General features: G+C 32.0%; 2 protein-coding genes across 2 annotated transcripts; one reads left to right on the forward strand and one right to left on the reverse strand.

Annotated features, from left to right (window-relative positions):
- Window positions 1-130: 130 nt before the first annotated feature.
- LOTGIDRAFT_221280 (hypothetical protein) lies at window positions 131-9461 on the forward strand (the record flags this gene model as incomplete). Its single annotated transcript, XM_009065310.1, has 20 exons — window positions 131-562; window positions 662-721; window positions 839-947; window positions 1086-1213; window positions 1719-1857; window positions 2149-2264; window positions 2635-2762; window positions 2944-3022; window positions 3389-3501; window positions 3920-4130; window positions 4463-4633; window positions 4924-5020; window positions 5325-5470; window positions 5846-5984; window positions 6387-6581; window positions 6906-7009; window positions 7258-7345; window positions 7639-7742; window positions 7976-8065; window positions 8319-9461. 20 exons carry the CDS (start codon window positions 131-133, stop codon window positions 8457-8459), a joined length of 2790 nt encoding a protein of 929 aa, XP_009063558.1. The 3' UTR covers window positions 8460-9461.
- Window positions 9462-9803: 342 nt separating this feature from the next.
- LOTGIDRAFT_235779 (hypothetical protein) lies at window positions 9804-22759 on the reverse strand (the record flags this gene model as incomplete). Its single annotated transcript, XM_009065311.1, has 17 exons — window positions 9804-10196; window positions 10462-10617; window positions 11380-12035; window positions 12238-12645; window positions 12895-13053; window positions 13526-13668; window positions 14518-14685; window positions 15541-15682; window positions 15847-16001; window positions 17282-17455; window positions 18025-18189; window positions 18580-18739; window positions 19007-19380; window positions 19711-20107; window positions 20282-20381; window positions 20571-22393; window positions 22715-22759. 17 exons carry the CDS (start codon window positions 22757-22759, stop codon window positions 10118-10120), a joined length of 5304 nt encoding a protein of 1767 aa, XP_009063559.1. The 3' UTR covers window positions 9804-10117.
- Window positions 22760-26883: the final 4124 nt, after the last annotated feature.

Here is a 26883-nt window from a genome sequence, read left to right on the forward strand (position 1 = left end):
TCCACAGAGAATGGGAGGCCCTCCAACTAGTATGGCACCACAATATGGAATGGGACCCCCTACTGGTGGCATGGGCCCTCCACCGCCAAGCATGAACCAGATGGGACCTCCACCAACAAGCATAAACCAAATGGGGTCTACACCATCAAGCATGGGCCCTCCACCATCCAGCACAGGACCCCCAGGCAGTGGCTTTGGTCAACCACCCAACAATATGGGACCTCCTTCTAGTATGGGACAGCCACCATTCGGCCCTCCATCAAATATGGGTCAGCCACAGCACAGAATGGGTCCTCCACAAGGTAACATGGGCCCACCACCAACAAGTATGGGTCAGGCTCCTAATAGCATGGGATCTCCACCCGGTCAAACTCAACCAAACAGCATGGGGATGACACAACCCCCAAACATGGGTCATCAGAGCGTTGGTCCACCAGGTTCTCAAACGATGGGAATGCCTCCTCAACAACCAGGGTTTTATCAACAGACACCAGGGCCTGGAGGATTTCCACCACCACCTGGGCATGGTCCACCACCAACCAGTATGGGTGGTATGGGAACTGTACCACCTCCTTCTAGTCAGTATAATTCATTTGGTGGTGGTGCTCCACCACAGCCTGATCAATTTGGTCAACCATCATATAATCAGTACAGTAATCAGAGACCAGCACCTCAACCACAACAGCCAAGAAAATTAGATCCTGATCAAATGCCTAGTCCTGTAAGTCTGATTTCATATTTTCTGAAGTTGATTTTGTTTTATTTTATTTTGTTTCCAATAATAGATCATTGTGAATATATGATAAAAATACCATATAATGTGTGCATTTCTTTACAGATTCAAGTAATAGAAGAAGACAGGAGAAATAGGGAGGAATTATTTGTAACAAATGCTAGAGGTGCTGTACCACCATTAGTTTCAACAGATTTTTCAGTACAGGATCAAGGTGTGTAATTAAATCAGACTATGAGAAAACTGGTAAAGATTATAACTATATCTGTGCCTGTCTCTTTAAGGTGATTTAAGTCTATATTGTGAGTTACTGATAATGAAGTTTTGATGAAAATATATTTTATAATTACAGGCAATTGTAATCCGAGATTTATGAGATCTACTATGTATAATATACCTTGTACATCAGATATAATAAAAAATAGTCATATACCATTCTCTCTAACCATCACACCCTTTGCTAAATTAAAGCCTCAAGAAGTAAGTATTTTTCCTTTTATACCATATTTCCTCTATACTCTGAAGGAAAGAGCAACCTTTGTTTCTGATATTTTATATACTCTCATTATGTGAAAGCATTACAAACACTATGTTCTTCCTCATTCAAAAGTGGAATTTTTCAGTAGATGAAATTTCTCTGATTGCCCCTTTTTGGAATATATGATATTGAAATATAGAATTCTCTCTGGAATCCATGGCTTCTTATCTTATAGATTAAGTTTCTCAATCCAATTTTCTATGATTAGCCAAAATTAGAATCAAATCAAATTGTTTTTTTTAAGAGTTTTTTGCCAACTCTAGAAATATACAGCAGTTCAGCATAACCTAAATATGTCTAATAGAAAACTTCTACAAAAATGTTATGAAATGCAAATCAAAGTCTAATTTGAACCCTGTCTTGCTTAGTTATTTATCATGTAATATTGATATTTTAAGCATGGTTTCTGTGATATACTTACATTATGTTTGATATGTGTTATTTCAGCCGGCACCACCCTTAGTAGATTTTGGGGAACTAGGTCCAGTAAGATGTAAAAGATGTAAGGCTTATATCAATCCACATATGCAATTTATAGATGGTGGTAGAAGATTTCAATGTGTATATTGTGGATGTGCTACTGATGGTAAGATTTTTCTACAATTTCAATTCTTTTAATTAGTCACATGGTTAGAGAAATATTATAGGTCAAAATGCAACTGAGATACTTTTGCTGGTCAAAACCACCAAGTTTGATGAAATATCTGCAATCATTTCGTTTTAAGTTAGGTTCTGGAGCATGCTTTGTGGCCCTTGTATGTTATGATTTCATAATTCTCCATGGTTGTTTACTTATTTACAATAGTTTTCATTTTCTTCTTTACTATTTACATTTATGATTTCAGTATATAATATTTTGTTTATTTTGGCATTTCAGTACCAAATGAATATTTTGCCCATTTAGACCACACTGGACGTCGTACTGATTGTTATAATAGAGCTGAACTATGTTTAGGTTCATATGAAATGACTGCTACCAAAGATTACTGTAAGGTTAGTATTTTCTGTACATAACTTCAAATTGAAGGCTTTTTTCCAAAAAATTTTCTATATTATTATCATTGAATGATGATATCAGTGTGATGCATTTCCTTACAGAACGGGGAATAGCAGTGGCACAGTTAGCTTTCTCGCTAACCTGCAGGTCCAGGATTCAATCCTAGCATAGGTCAAAATAGTACCTTTGATTTTCAATCTGATTTCTTCCACTCAGTGATGTATGTTGATGGAGGTGTGCTACAAACTTTTAAATCGAGAAAGAGTACGCTTTTTGCACACTCTATGGGGTTGTCTGTCTTCATGAGCACAATCAGGAGCAGGAAAGTAGGATGTTAATATCCTCTTCATTTCATTTTCTTTTCAGAATGGTGTGGAGCCAAAAGAACCAGCTTTTATATTTTTAATTGATGTATCATATAACAGTGTTAAAAGTGGTTTGGTACAACTGATCTGTGAAAGATTAAAAGATGATATTCTGGTTAATTTACCCAAGTAAGTTAACTTGATTGTTTGTCACATGTCTCATATTTTTTTTTCATTTAATTGACTTCAGTTGAATTTTTGTAAGGCAAATATTTCAGGACTTCTTTGTATGAAGACTGTATATTGAAATTTCTGCATAGAACAGAAAGTATAATTAAAGGTCTAACATTAGAATATTTTATGATTATAGAGAAGAAGGTGTAGAAGAATCAGAAATAAGAGTAGGTTTTGCTACCTATGGTAAAGAATTACACTTCTATAATGTTAAAGTATGTATATAGATTTTTTTTTAAATTATTACTATTAAGTCAATGAATTTGCTTTATTAAAGGGGTTGTTAAGAGGTATTGGGGACACTGAAAGCATCAATTTGCACTATTCTAATTTTCAATCAGGCATCTGTGGTTCATGCAATTCCACTATAACTAAGCGTATTATGTCATGCAAAATCTGCTTATATTATCGAGGGCCTTTGTGATAGCTACATTAGGGCCTGTGCCTGTTTCTTTTAAATATATGTATATAATATATAATCTCCTATATTGCCAAATTTTTGCATACTGATGAAATGCATGTGTTTTATTCAATGATAATTATTATATTTGTATCAAATATTTCTATTATGTTGTTTATAGGGGGCATTAGCTCAACCTCAGATGTTGGTGGTATCGGATTTAGAAGATGTATTTGTACCCTTATTAGATGGTTTCTTAGTCAAATTATCAGAATCAGCAGCAGTTATTGACAGGTTAGTTTATAATGTTTTAAATGAATTTTACCCACTGTTAGTATGTTCAGGTATTACAAACTTGGATCTCATGCTTTGATATCATTAGACACATTACACAGATGAACTCTTAAAGGTTTGCTGTCCAACTCTCTAGGCCAGCTCTCAAAATCATCTGTTGGATCCTGTGGCCGACTGTTGAAAGCAATGGCACAAGCATATGATTTTTCTTACCTTAAGGAGGATTCAAACCTATGACACCTAATCAACTAGCACTACTGACTGAGCTACTCCACTGGATCCTGTGGATAGAGTTAGAGTTTCTCAAGTCTTATCCTAGTCATGCTTGTTAGACTGTTACAATTCAAGCTTGTCCCTCAAGAATTTAAAATTAGTGAGTTATTGCCTAAGCTTATACAATATATATTTCCCATTTCAGTTTATTAGCACAGATACCACAGATGTTTGCTGAATCACGTGAAACAGAATTAGTATTAGGACCAGTAATACAGGCTGGATTAGATGCTCTGAAATCAGCCGAGAGATCTGGTAAATTGTTTATATTTCATACATCATTACCTATAGCTGAAGCACCTGGTAAATTAAAGAACAGAGATGATAGAAAACTACTTGGTACTGATAAAGAGAAGGTATGTACAGAGTTTCATTTGGGTGGCACAATGGCTCAGTGAGTTGGACGCTTGCTTGCTAAACCGAAATCCCAGAATTTAATCCCTGCATAAATCAAGACTCCATGTCCTAGAGTTTCTGCCAATAGATTCTTCAACTGTTGGAAATCGAAGAAAAGATTTTTGTCATTAGCACTTCATTGCATCACACGTCTTCATTAACTCAAACCGGTGTAGAAAAGTAGGATGTAAAACTCCATTCATTACATTTTCTATCAAGACTTTCAAAAATCTTCACATGACATTCTTATTTAAACTTGAATTAAAATGTGATATGAACTTTTTCATTTCAGACACTACTCTCACCACAGAATAATTTCTATACTAAATTAGGACAGGAATGTGTAGCTGCTGGGTGCTGTGTGGAATTATTTTTATTCCCCAATTCTTATCTAGATATAGCTAGTATTGGAGAAGTCTGTCGTCTAACTGGTGGAAATATGTATAAGTATAGTTATTTTCAGGTAATTATGTTTTTATAATGTTTCATATTACAATAGCTAAATATCTTCATTGTAACAATAGTGCTTGATACAGTTAAGGGATATTAAAACAGAACCTGAAACATGTTGTTTGGATATTTTATTGAGTTCATTTTTAATGCTACTTCCATCCCAAAATTGTCCATTTTATATCTTTTTCATCATGATATTTCCACACAGAAAGACAAAATGTAGAGAGTCTTGCTAGCTAGCATAAGAGCTTGATAAGAATATGCTATGTTGTATTATTATTATGAATAATTTATGAACAGGCTGATATTGATGGTGACAGATTTTTAGAAGATTTATCACGTCAAGTTAAACATTCTTCAGCATTTGATGTTATATTGAGAGTTCGTACTAGTACAGGTATTTAACTTTATAATTCCTTTATCACGTCTTACTTTATAGTTTCCTTCTGTCAGTGATGCAAGTAAGAGGGGCTGACATTGAAAAAGCGTCTAGTCATTCAGATGATACAATAAACCAAGGCACTACAGAATATGCACATGAAAGATCCCTCAGAGTAGGCTAATGCCACAATCCTGACAAAATTTCCCTCATAGCACGCTTCATTAGCCCAAACAGATGCAGAAAACTTAAGATAGGTTAGATATAGTCCATATTGACCTTAAGCTCACACATCTCTTTAAGAAAACATGCTTTCTTACAGGTATACGACCAGTAGATTTCTATGGTAATTTCTATATGGCTAATACAACAGATGTAGAATTAGCTGCTCTAGACTGTGATCAAGCTATTAATGTGGAAATCAAACATGACGATAAACTATCAGAAACAGATGGTGCTTATGTACAGGTAAGGTTGTGGATAAACATCATTATAGTATTGTATTTTAGTCTAATATGTAATCTAGGACCGTTTGCATGTAGGGAAAGACATTTTCTTTTTTTCATTATAAATTAATGATCTTGTCCATGTTTATCTGAAAATCTCGGAAACATTTCAAGAGGATATGTTGAAAAGCTCAGATGATAATAACATACATGGATTACAAATTTGATAACATCAATATTAAACTAAGGCTTACATCCACTTCAGTATCATGCATTTGGTTAAAATAGGTTCTAGAGTGTTATCATGGAAATATGAAGGGGCAGACAAATAGACATGGATGTCGACTATATACGTCCACATAAAAAGATAGCATTAATAAATTGTATTTTATTACAGGTTGCTGTATTATTTACCAGTGTAAGTGGACAGAGAAGATTGAGAATACATAATTTATCATTTAATTGTTGTACACAGATGGCTGATTTATTCCGTAGCTGTGAACTTGATACATTAGTCAACTATTTCTCTAAACAAGGTACAATATTTACAAAAATATATTAACAAAAAATTCAACATTTTATTCTCTTGAACCACTGTTTTATCAGATATACTAATACACAGAAATTTTATGGCAAAGCAATGAACCAAAGGGTAATTGAATCTTCTAGATTAGTTGGTTGGTAGATGAAAAGTTAACATCTGCTCCCAGACAACAGACTTAAGATCCTTCTAGTCCATTAGACTCCAAATATAATATGTGCAGAGAATTTAATGATTGTTTAGATTAAATATGTTTGACATGATAAAATAAAATGCATTTAGACATTGGATCAAATGAAACTATGTTGAAAAAATTGAAAATTTGACATAAACAATTACAACAATATGAAAGGTTTGAATGATTTTGTGATCAATCCCCCTTGATTTCTATTTTTAGCTATAAGAAATATATTAAACACCAACCCTAAACAGGTGCGAGAACATATAATGAACGAGGTATCACAGATATTAGCCTGTTATAGAAAGAATTGTGCTAATCCCTCATCAGCCGGTCAGTTAATACTGCCAGAGTGTATGAAGTTATTACCACTATATGGTAACTGTGTTATTAAAAATGATGGTATACAAGGAGGTATGTACAACTTATAACTTCTATCATAGCTAAATGGACTTCTTCAAAAGGGATATCTCTTTCTCCCCTTAAGTGATGCAGATTTGGAGTAGCTGACATGGAGATAAACTGAGACCTTATATGCTACAGGATGTGTATGTTGAAAATCTGCAACTGTTGAAATTGAAAACTGATGTGGTTTCCAGGCAAAATGTGCCATATTGCACTTATTAGCCCATACAAGGTGTTGAAAAATAGGTTATAAATCCTCTTTTGAAATTTCTTTCCACTGTTTTGTTTTTCATGGCCTGTCCTAGAATTTTGTATGTATTTTGTATATTTTAGGTTCAGAAATATCTACAGATGATAGAAGTTATCTAACACATCTCATTAACAGTATGTCTGTAGAATCTTCTAGTGTATTCTTCTATCCTAGACTCTTACCATTGGTACGTATGAACACTGGCTTCTTGCTAAAGCTTATCTTAATTTGCAGACACAAATTGTAAATGGAGGTCAAGAGCAAACTGACAAAAAAAGGTTGGTACCAACCAACAGATCTTTTATGCAGGGAGCAGTAAAAAGTAGTATATTTTGGCTCGAGAATATGGTGGGCTAAATTACAAATTTACTTGATCTACAAACACCAAATGAGTGAAGCCATTATACCAATTTTTTCTATATTTGATAATTTCAGCATACATTAGATCCTGATACTAAAGAGTTTCCATCAGCTATAAGATGTTCTACAGAAAGATTACAAGATGATGGTGTATATCTATTAGGTAGCTTATTCTAAAATCACTCTTTTATCTAACTTTGAAACACTCTTTTAAATATTTGTTTAATGTCTAGTTTGAATTAATTAGAAAGAGTTAGAACTGTAATCACTATCAATGCTACAGACTGTAGGTAAGATCCCTTGACATTTGGAAATCCAAAAGAGTAAGCTGTTAATGAGTTCAGTACCAATAAGTTGGCCTGTTAACCAGTTGGTAGAACAGAACCATGAGAATTGAGCTGTCCTTAGCTGGATGTTTTTTTTATTTAAAGAATTAAATATTATTTTATCTTGTAGAAAATGGACTATCAATGTTTATGTGGATTGGTCATAATGTGTCTAGTAAATGGGTATCTAGTGTATTTGGTGTAAATAGTGCTGCCCAAATTGACATTGATAAGGTACGATTTGTTCTTCAAAAATATAATGTAAACAACAGTGAGACAACAAAGCGAAAGATAAAAATCATTTAAATTTATAAAGTGGTACATTCGTTGTGACTTTAAATATAAAGTTGTTTTTTTTGTATTTAACTCAGCTGTTAGATCTGAACTAATCTGAAGAAAAAGAAATTAGTTTCACTGAGTGTAATAGTCAGACTTTTGGTAATTAATTTTTTTTTTTATATTGATAGGGTCAGTTACTAGCTCTAGATAATCCTGTTTCACATCGAGTTATGGAAATTATATCAGAGATTAGAAATGAAAGACATAGATATCTGAAGGTAAGTAAATCAAAGAACAGAGAGGTTTAATATTAAACACATGTAATTGAAACTAGCACAGCATCTAGCACAGGAAGTTATCTAAGAAAAATTCATACCATACTTATGGACAAATGTTTTCTCATCAAATCAAATGCACTATGGGACTATCACATTGCCAACCTCAAGAATAAAGATAACTGGCTACGACCAACAGTTCGCTTGCATGTATTAAAGTTTCTTCATTTAATTTGTTATTATATTAAATTTTCAGTTAACTATTGTAAGACAGAGAGACAAGTTAGAATCCTGGTTCAATCATTTCTTAGTAGAGGATAAAGGATTAAATGGAAGTGCCTCTTATGTTGATTTTCTGTGTCATATACATAAAGAAATACGTAATATTCTCAGTTAAAATACTGGTGCTGAATTTATTTCAATAACTATTATTAATACGGTCATTGTGTCAATAATAATATATAATATAGGTGAAAGTAATAACAGCTAATTAAAGTAATAGTCAGAAAGGACTATTTTGGACTTAATGACAAAAAAGGAGCAATATTGAATAATATTAACAATAGGCCTGGCATGAAACATGTTGCAATGTTCACAGTTGTTCTCAACCTTTCTCTGTGGCCAACTATATGCTGGACATGACTTTACTGGCTAAATTTTAACTGTAACATCATTAAAGGTGCAGTAAAGAGATTTTTAATTTTTTATGTGTATCAGGGGCTTTATTCTCAAAATCTGTCTTAAAACAAATTAAAATCCAAATTTTAATACAGAAATCAGATTGGATGATAGAACTAAAGTCAATATCAGTGATTGGCCAATCAAAGGATAACGATCACTTAAGCCTTCAGAAGTTCAGTTTTGGAGACAGTAAGTAACATAATTTCAATTTTCCTAGAAAGGCTTAACTATATGTGAAGTCTATTGCAAACTCTGCCAAAAATAGGAGTGTTCCTGATACACATAAAAAGTTTAGAAAGCCTCTTTACAATCCCTTTAACATATTTTCAACCCCATTCATAATGGTAATATGATTGAATAGATTCAATTAACATGTGTCAAATTTATGGAAAGGTTTATTGCAATCCTTGCCAATGTTAAATACTGTAGATAAACTATATTTGCTAAATGATTTTATGTTGTTTTTGTTATGTATATATGTAAATTTTGATTGTGTGTTATAACTCTCTAAACATTTTTCTTTTAGTTACAATAACTATATATGTATTTATTATAATTAAGTTTCATGGCTTGGATATATCTCATTTCATCTACCTTGTTTTTGGTTAGAAACTTCAAATTTTATCATTACTGTAGAATTCTTTCTGATTTAGCATGGTACAAAGTTCATTGCTAATGTTCTATTCATTTATGTGAATAAAAATAATCTGAAATGATCATCTTGATGTCTCACTTTTATTCCCCACATTATCAAGTAATTTGCCCATTTTAGGGTGTTCACATTGGACATTTTTCTTGACGCTGAAAATGCAATTTGATTGGATTGTTCGCTGACAAATACAGCCAATCAGATCTCTCGACAGATAAACAATTTGGCTGGGCATCTCCGCCATTAGTTCTCATCTGCCATTATAGAGGCCATCTTTATTGTGCCATTTATAACTCTAACAGTAGATCATAATATTGACACGAGACTCTTGTACAATTAATATTACCTGATGTTTATAATGTTCCTAAGTCTCTCATCAATTGTAATTGTACAGAATGATAAGAAACAAATATAGATGTAAAATGTATTTTTGTACAAATTATAATGTTGCAAGTAGTTTACAAAATAAAATCATTAAAATGTTTTCAAATAAATACATAAATACAACATCTAATTCACATATCTTCAATTAAAATATGAATGGAATTTTCACCCACGCCATGATCAGCTTATTAATAAAATAAATTTGATTCCAAGTTAATAATATATAGAAATAATGCCGTCACCAACAACTTAAAAATCTTGATATCCTAATGTTAGCCAGTAAGAAAAATTGTATCTGATTGTAAAAAGTGAGGATGCAGAAACACTAAATTGATACTGTTTCAATCTAAACTTTTATCAAGGTATGACAACGTTGATCTCTTCAAACCAAATCCAATATTATCAAAATGATGATGAAATCTGAAAAATAAAACCATCACATAATAATTTACTCCACCAACCTGAGCAATTTGTGTCCTTGTTCAAATTTCTGCGACCTGAATAAGTTTTTTTTGACTTAAGCAATGGACAAGCACAAATTCTGGACTATTAATATTTATGTCTGACAACTGGCGTGAGAAGTGCTATGGAAAGCTGAAATTGAGCTCTTATCAGCATGCATAGCAAATATTTTAACAACTGTACCCGTTTAACAAAAGAACTGAAAATATTGATAAGCTCATACCTTCTTTTAGCCTTTTCTATTTTTTTAAGACATTCAGTTTGATGTATGGTACGAAGATAAGGTATATAGTCTAGAGAAACATTACGTCTAGCAGAGGAAGGAGGTAGTGTTGATATTATATTATCATGAGCTTCACTAATACCCTTTTCATGTTTCCTATAATAACAAATACATATACAGTCTTCAAAACAGTGTTAAAGGGACAGATTCACCATTTTCAAGGGTTGATTTAGGTCTCGAATATGTATGACTAGAGGGTACACTAGGAATTTGTCTTTATATATGTCTTTTCTACATATGGCAGCATCTCAAGAAACGACAAGTCATCATATGTGGATAATTTTGGATACACATGGATTCAAACAGTGAGATATGGAAATTATTACTGATTAGCTTAGATAAAAATTTCACTTTTCTGACACTAATGAATGATTTGTCAAATGGATGGTGAAACTGTCACTTTAAGCTTCAAAGGCATGGGTAATTCACTGCATTGCTTCCAGACAAATGAAAATTGTATTTCAGTGATAAAATTTAATCTCATGAATTAATATCATAAATGACCTTTATAGATCATAATAAGTAAAATCTTAGTAGTTAAGAAGTGGGTGGAGGGAGCTTTATAATCTAACTCTACCTGTCAGTCAAAATGTCACATAATTGTGAAATTCTTAACAAGTGAGCCACTTACCCCATGCTGATTGAATGAAAAAGTGAATTAGGTTCTTAATAAATATGTATTCAGTTAATAAAACACTCAACACGCCAATTTTCGACTCAATAATTTTTGTTGAGAAAATTATTATTTTCAGCTTACTTCTTTTCCAAATAGGTATCTATTACTAGTGACTAAATGGTTGTCAAAGATATCAATGGGTATTCAAAAACATAAGATCTACAGCAGTTATAAATATTTACCTGTGTTTGTGTGAAACTTGAAATTTAGTAGCACCATTTTCAACTGGTAATGATAGTTTATCTAGAAAGCTTTCATCATGTTTGGTATTCTTCTTCTCTATATCTAGATATATATCTTGTATTTCTTCACATAGCATCTGACAACTTCTAGCTTCAATATGGTTCATAATGTCTGTATGACTATTATGTAACCAGCTATAGGAATTCTGATACGTCGTTTGTACATCGATTAACGAAGGCTCATGAACGTCTTTAATCCGGGTGGTGTGAACGGGATTATCTAAATCTTTCAGATTAAAACTAGTCTGTAGATTATCTAATAAACACATATTATCATAGTACGTCGAAAAACTTGATAAACATTTTGAAATATATCGTTTTTCTTTTTTACTTTCATTAGATTTAGGCCGACTCTGTTTTTTGACAGTTTCTGGAGGTTCGTTGTTTGATGTTTCACTATCATAATCTTCGCTATCTAAGATACGTCTATGTTTTATAACTGTAGAGTTAACAGGTGTAGGTTTATATTTAGTCAGACATGTTTGAGGTAAGGGAACTAGATGTAATATATTATGATGTAAGAGATTAAACCGTAATGTCCGTAATAATTCACAGCAATATAATGTAGAATTCAATTTTTCCACACTAAAATTTTCCTGAAAAAAAAAAAAATAATATTACAGATTTAAAAATGTTTAAGTTCAACATTATCTGATGAATATAAAAAAGATCATAACTAACTCATGGTGGTTAGCACAGCACATCTTCACAATGTCAAGCTATTACGAACTTTATACAGCAACAGTCACCTTTCTTATACCATGAAAGTTTGTTCAACATAGTATACTTAAGACTTACCTGAAGAAAAGATGATACATGTGTATCAATACACGTATGTAATTTATTAGTTAAGCCTAATACAGATTCAAAACATAAACTATGTATCAATGGTGTATCTTTATCCACTGTTGAACTATTGGATTCATCATCATCTAGAATTCTACGATTAGATCTAGGTTTAGATTGTACAAAGTCTTCTTCATCTGAATCTATATGATGAGATGTAATAGTGTTTCCAGCTGATTTTATTTTATGTTGATATTGATGTTGTATAGGACTAGCACCACTCTCTAACCAGAGCTGTACAGCTAATATACATCTTCTAACATCATTATTATAATACCGTACTAAATATAATAAATCTTTATATTGACACCGCACTCCCTCTACTAAACATATAGTCTGCAGATGACTTGCTATTAATCTCTAAAAGTATAATATGAAAAACGTAAATAAAAATGAAATGATTTTCTACACCTGAATAAGTTTATAAAACTAGCAACATTATGAAGTATGCAATAAAGTAAATTTTGCATTTTCAGCTTCAATTTCTATCAACAGTCAACTTCTATCAAGCTTAGGCTATTAACTCATCATAAAAAGACTACATAAATACTTATTCCAATCTCATCCACTAAGCTTGAACTTTCTGTTTAAAAACGTTGAATATCTTACCTGTGTTGGAGGATAAAACTGTATAATTTCTAATCTAGCTTGGATTAAATTAGCTACATTTTTATTAGTTGTAGTTAAAATAATAGGAATCTTAGTTGTACTCATAAAATACTGTATAGCTGACATAAAACCTTGGTCTTTATCAAACACTAGATCTACCTAAAAAAATACATAAAATATATAATCATGATAATGTATATATTCAACTTAAATGCAATGAGAATTGTAACTCTAGAATAATGAAGAGATTAGTCAAACCATCAAGGTAAATATCAATACTATGTTTTGTTTCATGTTTTTTCTGTAGGTTACTTACTACACTTGATATTCATGATCTGACAAGATTCCTGCTCTGTGGAATTTTATATTATAACATCAAAAGTTGGCATAACCAATCAAAACACTGTTAAAAATGGCAACACAATATTTTTAGATAAGAAAATTGTTTTTCTACACCACAGCATTTGATTGGTTGAATAATAAAAGACCTAGAACAAGAGATAAATAAAATTTTCGTCTGATCATGGATGGCAAGTGGAGTTATCTGAAATTTTTTAGAATTGCATTTTAATGAGTTTGTTGTAAATTCTTAATTCAAAAGATACCAATATAAATATATATATATATATACCTCATCGAATAAGATAACAGATGTAGATGTTAAATTTAAACCACCAGCTTGATTAGAATCATCTTTATGGTATAACTGACTCATTCTTTCTAAATGATCATCAACATCAATCTTCTTCTTAGCTTTCTTTTCAACTTGACTTTCTGAAATTATCATTTTATTTTAGAGTTACATTATATTTTTCTATTCAATGCATCATACATCATTCTGATTAGGGGAAATTCTAAAAGGGAAATATAACCATAACAAACTTTATAATGACAGCTATTTTATGAATGCACCATAATTTCCCTTGAATCACACAACTATAGTCTGAAGGAATTCCACATGGTGATAGACTCAGTAAAGACCCATTATAATCATATCATAGATTGACTCAATATATGTCTCTCCAATTTCAATGAGGGAGCCGTGGTGGGTCAGTGAGTTAGACGCTTGCTCGCTAACCTGAAGGTCCAGGGTTCAATCCCGGCATATGTCGAGATAATACCTTCCGATTTTTCCACCTAGTTTCCCCCTGTCAGTGATGCAGGTAAGGGGCTGACATGGAAAAAGCGTCTAGTCGTTCGGATGGGACAATAAACCAAGGCCCTGTGTGCTACAGACTGTGCATGTTAACGATCCCTCGACAGTTGGAAATCGAAAAAGGGTAGGCTAATGCCGCTGTCCTGGCAAAATTTCCCTCATTGCACCCTGCATGGCGTTGCCTGTCTTCATTAGCCCACATGGTGCAGAAAAGTAGGACGTAAAACTCCATTCATTTTATCGTATTTCTATGAGTGTAAATTAAAAATAAAGTTTCTTTACTTTTTTGGAAGTAGCTAGTTGATCTGATTGTAGTGTCTATTTTGATTTATTTCACTTTCAACATATTCTAATATGAACAAAGTTAGATATCTTTGGACAGTTTTCATTTTTCTCATTTTAATTTCAAAATCTCTGTAAATGTGTTACAACTTGTAAGATCTGCCAATTTACACTGTTAAACATACCTGTTTCTAACTCATCTTCACGTTTTCTCTTTTTATTACACGTATTAGATTTCTCTTTTTTATCATTCTTACTATCAGTTTCTGTCTCTTTAGTCTCTACTTTCTTAGCTTTATTAAATAAATTATTAAAAGCTTTAGGAAGTTTATTCTTTATATCTTTCCTTGGTGCTGTGAGAAAATATAAAACATTAATATCAAAATATTTGAATACAAACATAACACTTCATATATTCAATTTGCTATAAATCAAATGAAACTTTTTTTAAAAAAAAATTCTAGAAAAGATTTAGATTTCTTTTAAATGCTGAGATAGATCAATCAAAATAGAAAACTGCACTCAAAATTGTCATACACCAGACATTTGATCCATGAACCAGTTGAACTATTCAAACTTTCTCAAGGGTACTTCTTCAGAAGTATCAAATGCTGGAAGTGCCATAATTAGAGTTAGCTGGATGAATTCTTCAATAGATTATAAGATGGCATGCCAGGCACATACACCCACTGGCAGCTTTGATTTTGGCAGTGCCGTAACAATCACCAGTATGAAATATTCAACCTTCGGTCATACACTTCTTGTGAACTTTTTGGGGTAATACTGAATAATATTAACAAGATTTGTCAAAATCTGTCAATTTGGACTTTCTAGAGTGTTTACAGGCTTGAACTTGAACGAGCTTTAAGGAACAAGGGCAATAACTCAAACTAAGAATTTTCGATTTTTCTGAATTTCATTAGGGTTCATCCATGGCTGATAACAAACACTCACACCAAGTTTCGTCAAAATCCATCAAGAATTGTGCCTTCTAGAGTATTTACCAGCTTAAAATTGAACGCATTTTGAAGAACAAGGGCAATAACTCATACTAAATATTTTTTTTCGATTCTTCTGATTTTCACTAAGGTTCATCCTTGGGTGATAACCAACACTCAAACTAATTTCGTCAAAATCCTTCATTTCATGTGGGCATATAAATATAAAATACTGAAAGAGCAATAATCATAATCAGTTGAATTACTTACTCAAGGGGCTATCAGTAGAACCAAATACAGGAGGTGCAATACCATCTTTATTTTGAGCTACTTGATGTGACTGAGTTGCTTCTTGTAATCTTGCTAAAATCTTTTTACCATTTCTAGATGATGATGTATTCACTTCAAATACCTTAAGTAGCAAAGTCAAAAATGGATTCTAAGGAATAATTATTATTTTAACCATTATCTAACAGAGATTGTCTAATTTTGGCCTTGTACAAATATTTTGTATAAATGACACACCAGTCATCTTTGAGAAGAATTATCAGAGGTTTTGTCAGAGTTAATATTTACCTTGTATCCTAGTTCTTGAGCTAGAGCATAAACAGTAGCTGTTTTACCAATACCATGCTGTCCTGTTATCAACATTGTATTACAGAGTCTATCATCTTCTTCACTTTCATCACTATCAAAATCACTATCATCTTTATACCATTGACTATCTTGACCTGAAATTGTTATAACTATCATCTTTATACCATTAGCTATCTTGACCTAGAATAATAACTATCATCTTTATACCATTGACTATCTTGACCTAGAATAATAACTATCATCTTTATACCATTGACTATCTTGACCTAGAATAATAACTATCATCTTTATACCATTAACTACCTTGACCTATAATAATAAGTAGCATCTTTATACCATTGACTATCTTGACCTAGAATAATAACTATCATCTTTATACCATTGACTATCTTGACCTAGAATAATAACTATCATCTTTATACCATTAACTACCTTGACCTATAATAATAAGTAGCATCTTTATACCATTGACTATCTTGACCTAGAATAATAACTAGCATCTTTTTACCATTGACTATCTTGACCTAGAATAATAACTAGCATCTTTATGCCATTGACTATCTTGACCTAGAATAATAACTAGCATCTTTTTACCATTGACTATCTTGACCTAGAATAATAACTAGCATCTTTTTACCATTGACTATCTTGACCTAGAATAATAACTAGCATCTTTATACCATTGACTATCTTGACCTAGAATAATAACTAGCATCTTTATGCCATTGACTATCTTGACCTAGAATAATTACTAGCATCTTTATATCACTGACTATCTTGACCTGGAATAATAATTACTATCATCTTTATACCATTAGCTATCTTGACCTACAATAATTACTATCATCTTAATACCATTGACTATCTTGACCTACAATAATTACTATCATCTTTATACCATTAGCTATCTTGACCTACAATAATCACTATCATCTTTATACCATTGACTATCTTGACCTAGAATAGTTATAACTATCATCTTTATACAATTGACTATCTTGACCTGGAATAATAATTACTAACATCTTTATACCATTAGCTATCTTGACCTACAATAATTACTATCATCTTAATACCATTGACTATCTTGACCTACAATAATTACTATCATCTTTATACCATTGACTATCTTGACCTACAATAATTACTATCATCTTAATACCATTGACTATCTTGACCTACAATAATTACTATCATCTTTATACCATTAACTACCTTGACCTACAGTAATTACTATCATCTTTATAACATTGACTATCTTGACCTACAATAATTACTATCATCTTTATACCATTAACTACCTTGACCTATAATAATTACTATCATCTTTATACCATTAACTACCTTGACCTATAATAATTACAATCTTTATAACATTGACTACCTTGACCTAAAAAGTAACAACAAAACTTACTGGAAGACTTTGATGATTTTGATTGTTTTGATAATAGTTTCTTCATCTTTCTAGCATCTTTATGTGTTTTATGTTTCCACTCTAATAACCATGTTTTTAATTTGTTGATATCACTGGTATTACCAATAATATCAGAGGAATGACTGGGTTGATATTTATCTGTCCACAGCAACTCTAAAAAGTGAAGGAAAATTGAAATTGAAAATTTCAAGATGAAACTCAAATTTATATTTTTTAGGCCATACAAAATAAATAGTCTGTCCAAATGCCATATTGTTGCCTTAATATTAAATATACATTAAATTTGTGGTAATAAATGCTTTTGCTCACTCCGATTTATCCTAGTTAAAAATCTAAAAAAGCGCTTATAAATAATAAATAATAAATTCGCCCTCTCGCCCCGATTTTTGAAAAAAAAGGCCTGTAAAACAGACTATTTATTTTGTATGGCCTTATATTATATTGAGCAATATTTTTCACAGTTGATAAATTATTCTTATTATATTTGATTTAATGACTATAGCTCAGTCAGTAGTGTGATAGATTGTAGTCTGCTGGGTGATTAGGTGATGTAGGTCTGAATCCTCCTTAAGGTAAGAAAAATATCTAATGAAAAGGCCAGCATCCTGTCTTAAACTTTCATCAACAATCTGACATAAGTCACAAACATCAAAATCTCAGTTTGACCTAAGACTGCCTGAATTTATCTATGGCTTAATGCCTTGAGATGGATTCCAAATTACCTGATGAAGCATGAAGTGGAGGTTTCTCTGGTTCTGGTTCTTTGATTTCTTCAACTGATTTTCTCTTCTCTTTCTTTCGTTTGAGTTTACTTTTCTTTTTCACTTTGATAACGTCATTATCATCATCTAAGGTAATTACTACTGGTTCTTCTAGTTTAGTATTTACTATTAATATATAGAACAAATTTATTAAATATCACCAAAAACTTGGAGAAAAATCGTAAATGTTATTGGGTTTTAAATTGCATGCTGATGGAGCTCATTTCAGCATTTTTTTCAGAAAAAAATTTTAAGCAGGAAAAGAGCACAATTTTCAAATATGAATAGTGATACATTCAAGTGGCTTGTATTGTTGTTAGCACAGAATATCCAAAGGGATCTTTCAAGATTATTGTCACCTTTTGATAAAAAAAAAACATTTCCTTTGATAACACTGCCTGTTGAGTTATTAATATATTATCAAAAATAGTATATTCATATATCTTGTGCTTCCTTATCTATGCCTATTTCTATATGTCTTGCAGTATAAAAAATAGCTGATAACAAATTTCATACCTGCAGTTTCTTCCAGTTTTAAAGTGTTTAATTCATCTAATCTCTTAGTTTTCAATGATTCATACATAAGTTGTGCTGGGTATACAGGGTTAGTTTCCTTTATTTCCTCCAAAAGTTTCATACAAATATCTTCACTTATAGTTTCATGATGTTTAAAATTCTACAATAAAAACACAACAAATATTAGCAAGCACTCCCAAGAATTTGTATTTGATCTAGGGTAATTTTTATTTCATTTCATGTCCACTTAGTTAAATGTTGTTGTCTTTGGACTATTGAAATATTATTTGGATGCTATGTGAACAAGTATAAGCATAGTTAAGCAAAAATATTTGTGCAAATGCAGGGACTATCTGAAACAAAAACACAAGCAGTCCAACTTTTTTATGTAGCTTAAAAAGTATTTAAATAGGTATCAGATACTTACCGTAAAATAAGAATTAGTAGCACTAGTAATCTGTTTATATAAATTAGTTAACTGTAGTTGTGACCAGGTTATATTACAGCCTGTATATTGAGGTGGTTTTAATAGTTTTATAGATAAATTAGTTATTGTCTGTCTATAACTAGATGATAACTGTTGTATATGACTATCTTTAGGGAAAGGAGGATATTCTGGTAAAGCTATAACTTGGCTAGCTGAAGATTCATGTTGCTTCTTAACTACATCAGGTATACCACTACTAAGAAAAGCTTGACGTTGCTTTACTTTCTCAGGATCTTCTGGTGGTTTAACAATTTCAGGTTCATTCTTATCTTGCTTCTTCTTCACATTGAAGATGGATGCCACTTTACCAGTACCTATAAATAGAAAGAAAAACCCTTTGAATACTGAGTGTAAATAAACAAAATGTTATATACACTGAACTCCCAAGCTATATAATTCAAAAGTTCATGATGATAAAGTTCTGTGACACCACATGAGAATGGCAACTCACCTGTCTCTCGAATACATTAAAGCAGCAACTATTGTCGAAGATGTTAATTAAGTTACCAGTTTCTAATAACTGGGTATTAGATGAGTAATTTATTTATCATTCGTTATGTCTACTTTTCAAACAGTATGAAAATCTTGAAACGCACAATGTACATAATATTGAGATTTTCAGAATTTAAAATTTCCATATTTACCTTTTTTCGGCGTAGCAGTCTTTACAGGAGTACCAATTTTAACTTTGGTTGATTTGACAGGAGTACCGAATTTTGCTTTGGTAGATTTAACTGGAGTACTAACTTGAGGTTTGGTAGATTTTGTAGGTGTATCAGTAGTAGCATTAACTTTACGTGATTTAGCCTTTGTTTTCTTTACTTTTTCTTCTACAATTTCAACATCATCAGTGTCATCATCATCATCATCAATGTCTATGACCTCTTCTAAGGATATGGATGGTTTTGAAGCTAATCTTGGACTAGATCTACGATTAACTAGGTGACTAGTTTTGGGTGTTTTAGCTGTCTTCTTTTCTGTTGTCTTCTTGGTTTTCTGTTTTTTAGCTTTAACCAATATTTCTTGAGCTTTGACAAGAAGCTGGAAAAAAGGAATGCATATATTAATAATTGGAATATTATCGATTAACACAAACTTGGAAAAGGTCTCCTGGTTTCTAAATGAAAAACAATTAACCACTGGTGACATCAACCACAAATCAAAATTTGATGCTTTTTAGCCAATACTGTTTCATCTATTAAGACTTATCCATACCTTTTTAGCACTATCTTTCTTAGAACATTGTTTGCTTGATTTTGGTGTGAATTCATTTTCTTCTAGGCTAGAATTACCACCACCTAGACTCTTTCTACATCTATAATAAACATTACATTAATTAATTAAACAGAAAACAGAAGTATTTCTTGCCATGAATATCTGGGCCTACAGTACTCATTGCCATGCAGATGGCAATCAAATTGAACTATCGATCTTGGTGTTCCAGTAAAACTATACAAGTCAAAATGCTTAAAAAATAACAAGTGAAATGATACTGTATACTTACTTTATCTTCATTTTAATTGGTGTTCTCTTACTGTCATCAAATTGTAATGATGTAACTTTATATTTCCTTTTCTTCTTCTTTGATGTTTCATTATTATTCATTTCATTTAGGAACAGTTTATCATTAATATCAGGTTTTTCTTCAATGACAGCATTAGCTTTTGATTTTTTCATTTTCTTTCGTTTTTGCTTTTTTTCTTCTTGTTCTTTTGCAGAGTCAAATTTCTTGGTTTTCTTTTGTTGTTGATTCTTATCAGTCAAGTTCTCTGATTCTTTGATGTCAGCGTCAATTTTCTTCAACTTCTTTTTACATGGTTTTTGTGATTTCTCTGCTGGTTCTGCAGCAGGAATAGCATCAATATCTGGCATTAGAGGAAGTGGTTCCTTAACTATATTCTTTACATCGGTTTTCAATCCTTTCTCAGTAAAACATAAAGTTGCTTGAGCAGTCTTGGTAGGTGCAACCGTTTTCTCATTGGATTTAAGGAAATCTTCTGATTCTTTAGATATCTGCAGTGGTTTGGGTTTTGGAGATTCTGTTACTTGTACGTCTGCTTTGGTTATTTTTGATCTTGGTTTTGATTGGTCAACTTCTACTTCCTGTATTTCTGAACTGATAAAAACTATTTCATCATCATCTACACTGATATAAGAAGAATTTGGTGAGAGAATAATAGGATTGTCTGATTTCTCTCTTGTTTTCTTCTTATTTGAACCCTTCTTAAATAAATCAAATACACCTTCTTTAGCTGTTGGTTCTTGGTGGACATCAACTGTTATCGTAAGTGAGTTATTAGCTGCCTTCACATTTTCTGGCGAATAAGCATTTTTTCCAAAATATTTTTCGACAGATGGATAATCATCAGGGACAAGGAGCCCTGTATCATCAAAATCAGTAGGTTGGGCTTCAACATCAAAAATATCTGTCGTGGTACTATCCACTGGTAAATCTTTTAAATAATCTTCATAAGAAACAGACTTAGTTTCTATTTCTTCAACAGATTGTGGCTCTTTAGATGATGCAGAAGTTTTGGTTTGTTCTTTTTTGGTAGTAAGTTTTGATTTTTTATTCTTATTCTCAACAACTTCTCCATCAGTACTTCTTTTACGTTTTGATTTGAGAGCTGGTTTATCAACAGAACTGTTCTCTGTAGAGTTTTCATCCCTTGTGTTCACTTTGGATTTTAAATCATTTTTAGTTTCACCACAAGAATTATTTTGAGAATTTTGTTCACTGTTCTTCAAAACCTCTTTAGCTTTGTGTTTCACAGATTTTAAACTAGTTTTACCAACAATACCTTCACATTCTTCACTTTTTAAGTCAGAAATTTTGGATGAATTTTGAATGTTTTCTGATTTTGTCACTGAACTTGCTGAATTGATTAATATATTAACATCATCAGTACTAGTGTCACTTTTCACATGAATAGAATCAAAATGTTGAATAAATTGATCATCCAATGAATCGTTCACTTTCTTGTTTTTCTTCTTTTTCTTAGTTTTAACGCGTCTGGATATACCTGATTTATTAGCAATGTCCTTCCTGTTTGTTGACTCCTCATTTTCCACAACTATTACCTTATTTTCATCTTCCTTTAAAGTCTTTTTCTTTATATTTTCAACAATAGGAGAACCAATCTCCTCACAAAGTGATATATTCTTTTTCTTACTTAATAAATTTGGTTGGACGTTGGTACACTTTTCTTTTGGTGTACTAAAGAATACATGCGATAAATTTTTACTCTTTTGCTTTGAAGGAGGAGATTTGAAAAAATCTGTAATAGATCGTTGAGGACTTTGCAGTTCATCTTCCAAGACTGGTAACTAAAATAATAAAATTAGACACAATAATCATCACTTTCAATATTGGATTGATTTAATTTTCAAGCGAATGTTTGAAATAGATTTTGATTTTTAATATTTTAGTCTTTAGGCCTTTTTCACTAAAATATCAAAAATCAAAATCTATTTTATTTATCATATTTATTTCCATCTGAAAAATGTTATAGATACCAGTAACTGAAAGTGAAAGTGAAAATGAGTTCTATCAGCTGTTTAAACAGATTCAAATATATCAAAGTTATAAGTAATGGGCCAATCAAACAATTCAAAGAATATTTAATACCGTAGATAGTTTATATTTACCTTGTTTAGACTTTCACCTTTATTCAAAACTGAAGCACTTGCCATATTGTTTACATTGATGATTAGGAATCCTGCTGAAAAATTCAAATAACACAAATTATAGAAATATTAAAACAGAAATTGAATCATATATCGATGTATTTTGAAATTTATCAGCCAACAAGTGGATGATTAAATACAAAAACCTTAGCCTACAAACGCTGACTATGTAATTATCATCATATCATTCTTATTGAACGGAGTCTTCAGTCTTTCAGATAGATCTAGAGTGAGATAGTCATAGTATATCTTTCCTGATTTGTAACTGAAGTAACCTACAATAGACATACAAACTCAGAAATGGAATACTCAAAAAAAGATTTAGATATTTTATACCATATCTAATACCATCTAATAATCTCTGAATTTATTTTCATATAATTGGGGTTCCATTTTGTTTGTTATGATTTTATGATGGCGGGAAAGAATACGCTGCAACCTTGACCTTTCTTGATCAATAGTTCATCAAATTATTTTCGTATTCGAGTCCTGAAATTGATTTTTAAAAGTTTTGGAGTAATTCTCTTTGTTGAATATAATCCATAATTCTATATTTTCAAACGTAAATAGAAATATTCGACTATGACGTAAGAAAATGGAATGAAGCTAACCATAAAAGTAAAGGATGGGAAATAACTCAATATTCATCTAGTTACTCAGACAACAAATAACTTTCTAATTTTTTGAATAAAACATGAGTAATGGGAAGTAACTCTTCAAATGAATCCGAAAAGCAGACAACACTTGCCTTAGAATGCAAGTATGACTGGTGAATTTTTATGGCTGGCCGCATTCGAATAAATCTTTCCTAAGTTACAGCTTTCCAAAAGACAAGAGTATTTGTTTTGATTCTGAAAACAATGCTTGTAGTAGAGATATATCATATATAGCCAAAACTTTTTTTTCCCATTTCGGCAAATTTTGCCAGTTATGTAGTAGGGTCAGCTAAGTTGCTTAAAAAATATATATCTGGGTAAATTTTGATCACGAAAGGAAGCTATAATTGGCTTGGGCATACGTCAAATATACAACTTGGCTTAGAATTTGAAAAGTTTTTTCGAGGTTCCAGGGGGGAGTTGATTCTCTCATGATGTAGGCTCCTTGGACGGAACAAATCCTTTTTTGAGAAATTGGAATAAGTGGTCTAGAACTGCTGGGTATTTTGCCCTGTCCAATTGCCCAGAGACAATCTGAAAGGGTAAGAACGAAGGGAAAAACAACCATCCATGTTTACCTATGATGTTGAATCGGATGATCTTATCAAACCTATTGAACTGGTTTTTGATCGTAAGCTATTACATGTAGACTTTGGATATATATTTTTTTAAAAATGGTGAACTTTTATACCTTTCTTTGTTTCTTTTATACATGAAAAAGATTTTGCAGAGCATAAAATAAACCATTACATATAATTTTATTGACCCCAGTAACAGCAAAAAATAACCTTTAGTGTTTAGGCAATATGCGGAAATGTTACAAGAGACGTCAATATAATTAAATATTATTAATTAAAAACAACATAATGATGATTTTTTAACATAAGAAAGAATCAACCATGTTAACCTATGATGTTAAATATAGATAAGAGATCTAAAGAACCAATTAGATCGACCAGTTCACGTCTGATGATTTAATGAGTTGAATTCTGTATCGAACATCCAGCTATTGTGTATGTCTAAATATAGATAAGAACTAATGAAAATTAATTAATATTATTATCCACCTACACCCTGTGTATTATCATATTAATAGTCTTATATCATTGTTTATTGACCAGAATTAAAGGGAATGTGACGAGATCTTGGGTAATATTAAAGGGATTGTGAAGAAGTTTTCTAACATTTTTATGTAATATCGGAAATGAAATGAAATGAATGGAGTTTTACGTCCTACTTTTCTGCAACATGTGGGCTAATGAAGACGGACAACGCCATGCAGGGTGCAATGAGGGTGATTTTGCCAGGACAGCGGCATTAGCCTGCTCTTTTTCGATTTACAACTGTCGAGGGATCTTTAACGTGCACAGCCTGTAGCACACGGGGCCTCGGTTTATTGTCTCATCCGAACGACTAGACGCTTTTTCCATGTCAGCCCCTCTCACCTGCATCACTGACAGGGGGAAACTGGGTTGAAAAATCCGAACGTATTATCTCGACCTATGCCGGGATTGAACCCTGGACCTTCAGGTTAGCGAGTATGTAATATCGGAGACATTGTTATCATCATTGACAATTCCACTTCTGTGGTTCCTACAATTCCACTAAAACTAAATGTTTTATGATGTAACAATCGTAAAAGCTGCTATTGATATACAAGACGACAGTGACGCCATAAAATGCTTAGTTAAGTAGAATTGCAAGAACCACAGACGTCTGCCTGAAGATTGGAATGGTGCACATCGATGCTATCAATGTTATATAAATATTTATTTTAGAAAACTCCTTTACAGTCCCTTTAAGATAGGTTTACAAAATTGAACTTTGATTCAATGTGATGACACCCAATATCCTCCTTAACGACAATAGCATAGCTTAGCATAGCATAGCATAACTAATGCATAGCATAACTAATGCCAAGTTTACAATAAACAAAGTCATGCACCAGTGACTTTCAGTGACACCTTTTGGGAATCTATCTTTAATAACAAATATAGCCAGGTACAAGACTTAGTTGCAGTTATTGATTCATAAAATATGCGGGAATCTATCTATCTATAGCCAACTTCAAGATTCATATTATATGTGGGAATCTATTTTTAATAATAAATATAGTCAAATACAAGTCGAAGTTATTGATCATATTATAATATTTGGGAACCTATCTTTTGATTCATATAATGTGTGGGAATCTATCTTTAATCAAACGTTTAGCCAGGTACAAGTTGTAGTTATTACAATATGGAAATCTTTCGTGATGTGTAATTAAAGGTAAAATCTGCTCTGTGTACAGTGTGTGGGTGGGTGGGTGGGTGGCATCCTAACTTTAAAGATATATATATAGACAGATATTAAATTGTTGAGACATGAGAACTACACCAGCTGATATCATATAATACCGGTAATCTGAACAGATCCTAAACTCTTGTCATTTACACAAGTTAAACAATAGAAACCATTTTATAATGTCAAACCTTTATATATTACAGAAATATTGTCTCTTTAAATAGCATATACTGACATTCGATTGTTTCGTTTACCCATCTAGATCATTTCCTATCGAATACGCATTTATTTCCACTCTACAATATAAAAATAATTTCAAGTGTAACATTTCAGAGGGAAACCCCAACTTTAAGCTTTCCTGAAATTCAAATTAAAGTTTAATTTCAATTGTACAATAATACACGCTTTTTGTATCTAAAATTCCTACTGGGAAGTTCAGTTTTTAGTTTATCCGCTTCCTTAAAATTGGGGTAGCCAAAAACTGTTCGTCTTGGTCTATAATAAGGAAAAACAGTGTATGTCAACGGATATTTTTATTATGACGGAGTCTTGAAAAAGACGAGTCGTCAATGTTATTTTCAAACACGGATGCACATGGCTAAGATAACTAAAATTTCGACTGTAAGCTGTGAACACTTTTACTGGGGGTACAAATAGGGGGCAAACTGACTCAATGATGGGACAACTGTCGAGGCTGAATTCAAAATGCGGCAACTATGTGAAGGCGTCATGTCGGAAGCCCCAAATGGAGCGTCTAAGAGGATTCTAAGAAAATTTTCGAAAATTTGAATAGATTCGATGAATTTTGGTACATTTTTGGGGCAAAAATGCATAAAAATCGAATTTTTGAATTAGAGTGGGGGTACAATTGGGGGTGCAAATCATTTTACTAGAGCCACTGGTGCCGTCACTGCCCGATCCCCTAAAACCAAACTTTACCTTATGCATCGTGGTGTTAATTTCCATCCTATGACTTTTAATTTCTGTCACCTGAGACATGAGGTCAAACAGTGCAGGGTGATCTATAAAAAGAAAGTAACAACACGAGGAAATGTATAGGGTGGACAACATTTTCATTTCAAATGTGACGTACATTACAAGAATAAATTGAATTTACATTAAAGAACGATAACCTTCCATGAAATGCGCAGCGTATCTCCATTCAAATATATTGTATAGGTTCTAATG

Source organism: Lottia gigantea (genome assembly GCF_000327385.1).
Source record: "Lottia gigantea unplaced genomic scaffold LOTGIsca_69, whole genome shotgun sequence".
Lineage (NCBI taxonomy): Eukaryota > Metazoa > Mollusca > Gastropoda > Lottiidae > Lottia > Lottia gigantea.